The sequence below is a fragment of the Helianthus annuus genome, chromosome 4, assembly GCF_002127325.2.
Source record: "Helianthus annuus cultivar XRQ/B chromosome 4, HanXRQr2.0-SUNRISE, whole genome shotgun sequence".
Taxonomy (NCBI): domain Eukaryota; kingdom Viridiplantae; phylum Streptophyta; class Magnoliopsida; order Asterales; family Asteraceae; genus Helianthus; species Helianthus annuus.
This window is the reverse complement of record NC_035436.2, coordinates 193,501,635-193,510,595: the sequence shown is the minus strand read 5'-3', so window position 1 is coordinate 193,510,595 and position 8,961 is coordinate 193,501,635. Positions and strand designations below refer to the sequence as shown.

Sequence of the window (8,961 nt, the reverse complement as noted above, 5' to 3'; positions counted from 1 at the left end):
CAAAACCGTTACAAGGTTTATTATCCAAAATAACTGTCTCCAACACGCCCGTCGGTAATTATTTGAAATAATAATATTTTCTAACACGCTCGTTAGAAAATCTAAACGTATATTTTCTAGCACGCTCGTTAGAAAATCTAATCGTCTTTTAACAAGTTAGTTTTACACAATCATCGTATCTAACACGCTCATTAGATATAAAAGATGATATTAAAACTTATTATTCTAGAAAATTCTAACACGCTCGTTAGAGATAAAAAGTTTTAATCTTGTTATTCTTTCAACATCAACATTTATTTCTAACACGCTCGTTAGAAAATATTAAAACTTGTTATTTTATAAAATAATTACTTTCTAATATGCTAATTAGAAAATCAATATATTTCAAGACAATTGAAACCAAAATTAATATACCAATTAAAGTTTCTAACCGTTTTAAAACAAAGTGTAAGAATACATAAATGTTTTAAAACTTGTAATTTTTTTTTAAATAAATATTTTCTAATACACTCATTAGAAAATATATGTGTTTCAAGACATTTGAAACCACTATTATTTTACCAAATTACATCTAACATTCTCCTTAGAGAATTTCCATGGTTCATACACATTTTATGGGCTTACAAAAATTACCAATTTCTAATTCGCTCATTAGAAAAATTAGTATTCCAACCATTCGAAATACATATTAATTTTTGTATAAAGTTCGTGTTATCTAAACATGAACAAAACCCATTATCTTTTTGAATCGAATTGTACGGTTTTATAACACGGTATTCGGATTAAAGATTGTACTCCAATCATCAAAATTAATCCGACTCATTGTACTAAATAAATATTTCCCAAAATATTTATAAGATTTTAGCAAAATCTCAATTAAAATTTTAACTTTCGTGAACCTAAATTCTCGTAGAGAAGGGATTTAAGATTGTAGCAACAATCTTCACGAAAGTCTGTTTTAAGATTGTAGGAACTAGGTTCACTTTTTATTAAAATATATTACAAAATATATAATAACGAGACTATCGTTATTTGTGGGAAACTATTCTAGTACAATACCGGTTACATAAACTAAGTAAATAAAAGGAATATACAATTTAATTGTACCAATCTTGATCCAAGTCGATGTCTTTAGAAGAACTACAACCGCACCTTCTTGTACGAAACTCCGCTGCAAGACAAGCAAAATATGGTTGACGCTTTTGGTTGAGGCACGTGTTCGACACGCTTCCCTTAAAACAGATTCCGCGCCTCCTCTCAGACGGTCTGTCTCCCAGGGTACAACAACCGGAACAGTATGTGTACTGCCGGAGATGGCACTCACGCCCGAGATCACACCGGGTATCAGGGTGTTTAGAATTGTTGATGGAAATATGAAGTTGTGAATAATTTAGAGAATGATCTTCTCTAAAATCTCATAAGATGTAGAGATTGCTCTTGAGTATCTTTTCCTTATCCTCAAATGAATAAACAATATTCATTTTATAAAGAGATACATCAAGACTCATTCAACCCCTTAATGTTTGTCATAAACAAGGTCATTAATCTTGTAATTAACAAGATAATTAATCTTGTAATAACAAGAGTTTAAACTCTAAATTAATGGATATTAAGTGGTAGTAAAAACAAAACTGCCATTCAACTTATGGCACCGGTGGAAACCGTCTAACATTAACTCTCTAGTAAGTAGACTGGTTTGAACGGTCTAGTGCGCATGCAGGCGCGCCTTAGTTGAGCCTACACTACGCTTCCGCGGAGACACACCTTTTTGCACCACGCGCTAATTGGATGCCACTACGCATACCAGGACGCCACCTGGTTATGTGCCATCCATATTCGTGCGCCACTTGCAGTCTTCGCCATAGCCAATGACGTGCGCCATGCGCCATGCCAAGGCATCCACCTACGCCACCCAAGGGTGCGCTATAAGCGGACCCGCCATGTATCTGACCACGCGCTCATGGGCAAAAATACAAAGGCGGCGTGCGAAGTTCAAAACGCACCACATTGGGCTTATAGCCCACATCACGCGCGCATATGTGCAGGTGCGGTGCACCCTTTGGTCCCCACTAGTGTTTGCCTTCAAGGAGTGCTCCTCCTTATATACCACTTTAAGTTTTGTCATTCCACCTATGTGGGACAAGGTGACAAATCTCAATCCATTTTTCTCATCTTTGTTTGTTCCAAACATACAACTTCAAGCTTCGATATCTCATTCATCTTAGCTCTATTTGGACATAGTTTGAACACAAACCCATAAATAATTATTTATACAACACATATATAAATATTATTGATGTCCAAAATATTTAGTGAAAAACTCATTTTCACTAAATTTCCAACAAAAGCTACATTCCCGAGTCCTTTTTATAAAAGAAAATCGAAAGAAAGTGAACGTAAAAGAAATCGTCTTTCAGAGTTTTTTAATAAAGTAGAAAGAAAGAGAAAAGGGGTTTTAATTGCCTTTCCTCTAAATTTTCATCTCAAAGTAGGGCTGGGCAAAGTGCTTGCCGTTCACTCAGAAAATGCTCGTTTGATTTTTTCCTTGATTGTAATCGAGCCAAGCACGAGCATAGGTCCGCTCGACTTGGCTTGGAGTTTTTAAATTTATTTTATATACGTATATATAATTTTATATGCACAAACATATAATTATTTTTGTAAAAAAAGGGGAGGTGGCGGCGCAACTTGTTGCCCGACTACGTGCCATTGCTTTGTAAAAAAAAAAAAAAAAAGTTGTACCAAAAAAAAAACATATAATTATTTTTATAATTATCACCCTATTAAATATTAGAATTGTAAATGAATTTAGCTCAAATTATCAATATCTCAACACCAAATGTAATTCACACTCACCAGACCTAGTTTGTTTTGCTTTTGATTTCACCGATGGTTGCTTGATTTTGTTGATGAAGAAGCTAACGTCTGCTTGGACTTTAAGATTGTTTTTTTTTTTTTTTTTTTTTTTTTGTTTAAAATGAAACAATTGTATATTTGTATTTGTTGCATTTATATGTATCTTGAATGAATGACAATTGAACGAAAACAAGCAACATTTTGAGAGAAACAAATTTGAATGAAACAATGATAGCATTTACATTTTAAGTCTTTGTATTAAAATTTAACTACAAGTTGAAACCGAGCGGAAACGAGCAAAATCGAGATCATCTGTTGTAAACCAAGCGAGTTTGAACAACATTTTCTGCTCGTTTCCTTAAATTTGAACGGACGCCACTCAGTTTCAATTTGAGTAGAAGCTCACTCAGTTCAGCTCGGCTCATGAATAGCCCTATCCCAAAGTGGACGGGTTCAGAAATAAATTACTATTCAGTAACCTTTCCTTCTAAAATCTTTAACCTATTTCATTTCCTTCGAATGCGAGAGCACAAAATTAAATTATATCTTTCCCTTTCTTTTCTCTCATTCAATTCCGTCCCCTTCTTTTCTTTCTTTTATTAAACTTGGGAACAAAGCGTTAAAGAAGATCAAGTTTACCTATCAATTTAAAAACCCATATAAGGTATTGTATATATTTATATTTGGATGAAATATAAATATATACAAATATCCGCGGATTACCTTAAACAAGATAATGAAACATCATTATTCCATAAAATCATCATTCATTATCTTCCAACTTCATGAGAAAATTGCAATTGCATACATATCAAACTTCTAATAATGATACTTGTAGTCTATAAAAACATACAACTTACCATTTTGTTTCTTTTTCTCTCAAGAACCAGACATGTATGTGTAACGCGTTTGTGCTCCAACCAAAAGCTCTATCAGCTTTGCTGCAAAAACAACAACAAAAAAAAAAAAGAAACGTTAAAAGAACAACTATCAACAGAATAAGATATAAAAAATATAAAAAAAAAAAACCGCTATGTTAACTAGTCTTGTTGCGCAAACACACCTGCAAGAAACCCAACAACAGGGACATGTCCCAATGTTTTCTCGGTACTTTCCAGTCTTCGCCTGAAAAAAAAAAAAAAAAGTCAACCAATTTCTGAGTCAAAAACTCAAAATCGATCGGTTTTCCATCATGTAAACAAGTAAACTTTAAAAAATGAATTTACAAACCATACCGTGTGTATTTGCCAAAACACGGGTCTCTCATAAGGTAAAGTGCCAACAACAGTTTCCGTCTTCTCAACTGTGTTTTATTCAAACCACGGTTAACTATTTGTCAATTGTCTAAAATACCCTTTAACGCGTTTAACTTAAAACTTAACATAAATATTACCTCGTCCTTCTCGGGATCAGATAAATGAAGCTTCCGGGCATTTTGACTGGTCAACAACATTGTCGATGAGCTCATCCCAATGAGGTCAATGGTCAAAGAGACAAACCAAGGAAGCCATGAACGGGACCCGTATTTTCTTATTAATAGAACATAAACGAGCGGTCTTGCTATAAACATCACCTCTCCCATTATCATTAATCCACCGGGAAGACCTTTCTCAGACAGGAAGCTCAACAGTGTAGGTCTTTTTATGTCGGTTTCTGTAACCATAAAAAGAAAAAAATCAACATATTCGTCAAACCAAAAAATTAGCAAATTATAAATGTAAAAAAAAGAGAGTTCAGTAAAATGTCATTTTCGTCCCTGAGGTTTGGCCAGTTTTGCGACTTTCATCCAAAGGTTTGTTATTCAGCATCTGGATCCAAAAGGTTTGAAATCTTGCCATTTTCATCCAGCTCGTTAACTCCATCTATTTTTCTCCATTAAGTCAGGGGTACTTCCGTCTTTTTTGCTAACTTATGTAAAAAGACCGAATTGCCCTTTAAGTTAATAAAATAGACGGAAATACCCCTGACTTAACGGAGAAAATAGATGGAGTTAACGAGCCGGATGAAACTGGCAAGATTTCAAACCTTTTGGATCCAGATACGGAAAAACAAACCTTTGGATGAAAGTCGTAAAACTGGCCAAACCTCAGGGACGAAAATGGCATTTTACTCAAAAAATAAAAAGAAATGAAAGTTTAAAGTTACCGGGAAGCTGCGTAATTGCACGTTGATGATGTTCGGCTCTGTGAAACCATGTTGGATCAGAAATCATCCTAGCGTTTTCACCAAATCTACTCATTGCAGCGAGAGCTCTTCCTTCATATGTAAAATGACCGTTTCGTCCCTGCTGGAAAGGATGTCCACGGGTCTGCGGTTGGTTTGCATCGTTTGGACCTTTTTCATCATTTACTGTCTCACCTCCATGCAATAGCATTTTGTACCCGCTATTTCTCAATAACGCTAGTCTCGCTAGTACCCTGATTAACATTTTGACATTATGAAGTCAAACTGTCTGCTTTTAAACTTCAAAATTTTAGGTTAATTTTCATGATTCTTGAGCAAAGATTGGTAAATACATCAGATTCTGTAAAAACCTCTACTCACAGAAAGTTCTTGAAGCTAAAATTGTGAAGAATGTGTATACATTTTTAGTCTTGAAAGAACAATGTTTGACTAAGGGGTGTACACGAGCCGAGTCAAGCCCGAGCTAGACCAGGCTTGAGCTTGGGTTCGATTAACTTATGAGAGCTTGAGCTCGGCTCGGTTCGGTTCGAGCATTGTTTTCAAAGCTCGAGCTTGGCTGGTTCGTAGTTTCTTAGGCTCGAGCTCGGCTTGTTAATTATCTATTAACTAACATATTAAATAAAAATAATATAAATAATAGACTCGTTTAGGCTCGCGAGCTCGGTAAGTGAAGCTCGGGCTCGTTTACTAAACAACCTATTTTTAGGTTCGGGCTCGGCTCATAAATAAGTTTCAATAAGCTCAGTTTGGCTCCTTTACTAGACAACTTTAAGTAAGGGGTAAATGATATTAAATCATCATCATCATACTCAGTAAATCCCACCAACAGCAAAGCCAACATAGGGTCTGAGGAAGGTAAGATGTAGACAGCCTTACCTCTACCCCATAGGAATAGAGAGGCTGCTTCCAGTGAGACCCCCGGCTCGATAGTAGTTTTGCATCAAGCCTTGGACATAAGGCACATAACACTCAGCAATTAAGACAAAGGCCGATTAGTGCATGTACTTCCTTATCTTTCGGCTATCAACGCCACCACATGATGCATGATTAACCATCCCCCTCTTTTAAGGTTATTTTCACGAAATTAGTAAAATAACGTTAAAATTTGTTCACTTTCACTTTTGCCCCCCAAGCGCCCACACACATATATATACATTATATGCGCATACCGCAAGCGGGGCGTAGGGTAATTGATATTAAATATTAATAAAAATTAATACACCAAGTCCCGATAAGGCACGGCGAGCTTCACATGCCAAGCTCGAGCCCAGGCTCAATAACTAAACGAGCTTTATTTTAGACTCAAGCTCAGCCCGGTCTCGATAAAGCTCGGCTCATTTCGAGCTTATTCTCGAGCTGCTCGGCTCGTTTGCACCCCTAGTACATTGACTTTGACTCTAAAAAGTAAAAAGTTGACTTTTGAAAGAAGAAAACGGGCATAGCTTACTTTGTGGCCTCTGTAGCAGCAATGAAATTCCATTTATTATCGTCACCATAGAAATGTTGTGCCATAACTTCAACCAACGTTTCCACATCTTTCATTAAAGTCAAAAACAAAGAGTATGGAAAAGACGATGTTTCCGGAGGTCTCGTGTGCATTTGGGATGGATTTGTTGGAGTTGTTTCAATTATATGTTCATTGACAGCTGTCACTATACCCAGTATTGACGTTACTACATAAAAAAAACATATAAGATGTTAGAATGAAAGTACGAAACCACTTTGACTTTTAGATGTCTGTATATGACTTTCATAATGTCTAAGGAGTAACTTTTAAATACTGATAAAATTAAGTTGTTTCGATCGAAGCTTTTTGGAAACTGGTAGAAGATATATAAGTTTCTTGGTGAAAATAAAAGAAGGTAAATGTTACCAAAATATCACAAAACCTGCTTCGGGTATGATTTCCGACTCAGAAAATCTCTCAGGAAGAAGCCATGTCAATCCCTGAATTAATGACAGCATATAGTTAGGAATCAAATGTTCAAAATGCAAAAGATATATACCAAACTACGCGACCATAACTTAAGTAATTAACAACATCAATCACTGAACACTAGAAACAACCAATTACAAACGAGTGACAGGTAAACGGGCAACAAGCTGTGCCGCAAGTCCGCAACCCCTTTTGAATAGCAAAACTGATCTTACTAAAGACAAAGCTATGGGTTTAAGGGTCAAGAAATTACTATACACGACCCGCTGGACATGTTCAGGAATTTCAAGGGGGTAGGTAAATAATAAATTTACAGTTGGGTAAATGATATATTTACAGTTATCCCCATAATCAGCTATCTTACATACTATTCTTACATCACTCAACCAATGTGAATATTTTGACCCTAAGTAGATAAAAAGTCAAAGTCAAAGTCAAAATCATAATCAGGTCTGTGTCTGTCAATCAAGAATCAAACTTTACACACAATTCACAGTAATCAGTTTAACTGCAAGCCCAAACACTCCTTAATTCCAAATCCACATATGTTACATCACAAATTTAATGAAAGATTCACAAGAATTGTAACAAAAGTAAGTAGACTTACATTAGCAAGAGACTCTAACGAATGAACATACTCCTTGTTCCTCCGAACCCATCTCTTATAAGCTTCCATAACTTCAAAAAAATCAGTATCTGAACTGAATCTGCAAAGTCAAAACCGGGGTTTTGCCCAAATCAACAAGAAGTCAAAGTTTGAATCTGTTTTGGAATCTATGGCAATTCAATCGCGCATCTGTTCAAGAAAGAATTTGGGCAAGAAACCCATAAGAAGTTGAAATCTGTTGGGTCAGTTTGGATCAAATTTGGGGGAAAATATCATAAAGAAAAAATCAAACCCTTGGGTGATTTATGACGTATGCATAATAAAGGATAAATGAACTAAGCCACGAGGCGATATAATACTTGTATAAATATTTTTTAGAGTTAAATGCCATTTTAGTCCATGTGGTTTGGGCCATTTGGTCAGTTTAGTCCAAAGGTTTCATTTTTAACTTGTGCGTCCAAAAAGGTTTCACAGTTGCTGTTTTAGTCCACTGGGTTAACTTCATCCATTTTTTCTGTTAACGAGAAGGCCAATTCGGTCATTTTATATGGCTGAATTGTCCTTTTAGTTAACAGAATTACATACAAAATGACCAAATTGGCCTTCTCGTTAACAGAAAAAATGGATGAAATTAACTAAGTGGACTAAAATGGCAACTATGAAACCTTTTTGGACCCACAGATTAAAAATGAAACCTTTGGACTAAACTGGCAAAATGGCCCAAACCACAGGGACTAAAATGGCATTTAAAAGTAGAAATTGTTTAGAATTAATTTCTAAGCTCATAAAAGTGTGTATTGTCTAAAGTTGCATAAAACTAAAAAATCATGTTGAATGAGTCTTTTCTTTTTTTAATAGCAAATTTCTTTTAATCCCTGTAGTATGTAAGACTTAAACCTACTATTTATTCCTGTAAAATTTAAGTCTTTAAATGTTTTGTCTTTATTAATGAACCACCACCCAATTGATACAATGAAGTCTATCCTGTGGATATAAAAGTGAAAAGGGGATCACAAAAAACGTAGCTCGTTTAAAAGCATGTGTGTACCGAAGGATTTCATGCTAATCTTGTAACATTTAAGACCAGAAATCCTTCGGTATTTAAGCATGTTACCACGGATGTAACTAATGCGTATAGAATACCGAAGGATGAAGATGACTTTAAATCAATAACACGTGTGTACTAATGTTTGTTCTTTTTTTTAGGATTGGTCACTTGGAACTCGAACAAGTTTTAACAGTTAAAAAACGAGGGGAGTTTAATAAGTTTTTTCCTTATAAAGATCAACTCAACAACAGGATGCTCCTTTGGCATGGTAGGTTTGAAGTTTTGGTGTTGTGCGAGTGGATTGCCCGTCCCAACCCATATATTCGGGCT

The 8,961-nt window shown here is 35.4% G+C and overlaps 1 protein-coding gene across 2 annotated transcripts; it reads right to left on the bottom strand.

Moving 5' to 3' along the window:
• Window positions 1–3,590: 3,590 nt before the first annotated feature.
• Window positions 3,591–7,897, bottom strand: LOC110937676 (peroxisome biogenesis protein 16). 2 transcript variants are annotated; one of them, XM_022180126.2, is made up of 8 exons: window positions 7,584–7,897; window positions 6,930–6,987; window positions 6,488–6,713; window positions 5,002–5,273; window positions 4,250–4,509; window positions 4,092–4,159; window positions 3,920–3,981; window positions 3,591–3,797 (listed from the first exon to the last, which is right to left on the bottom strand). In XM_022180126.2, the coding sequence occupies exons 1-8, from the start codon at window positions 7,650–7,652 to the stop codon at window positions 3,736–3,738; spliced, it is 1,077 nt and encodes a 358-aa protein (XP_022035818.1). In that variant the 5' UTR covers window positions 7,653–7,897; the 3' UTR covers window positions 3,591–3,735. The 2 variants fall into 2 exon arrangements, with proteins under 2 accessions (XP_022035818.1, XP_022035819.1); XM_022180127.2 differs by having other exon boundaries at window positions 6,914–6,987; window positions 7,584–7,828.
• Between the last annotated feature and the right edge of the window lie 1,064 nt (window positions 7,898–8,961).

What these genes read in the sequence shown, in the direction of transcription:
- LOC110937676 (XM_022180126.2), bottom strand. Translation starts at nt 7,652, where the DNA reads ATGGAAGCTTATAAGAGATGGGTTCGGAGGAACAAGGAGTATGTTCAT. An exon ending in CGTTAGAGTCTCTTGCTAAT is followed by an intron (nt 6,988 to 7,583) that starts GTAAGTCTACTT and finishes TCATTAATTCAG; the next exon opens with GGATTGACATGGCTTCTTCC. An exon ending in TGTTTTGGCAAATACACACG is followed by an intron (nt 3,982 to 4,091) that starts GTATGGTTTGTA and finishes TTTTTTTTTCAG; the next exon opens with GCGAAGACTGGAAAGTACCG.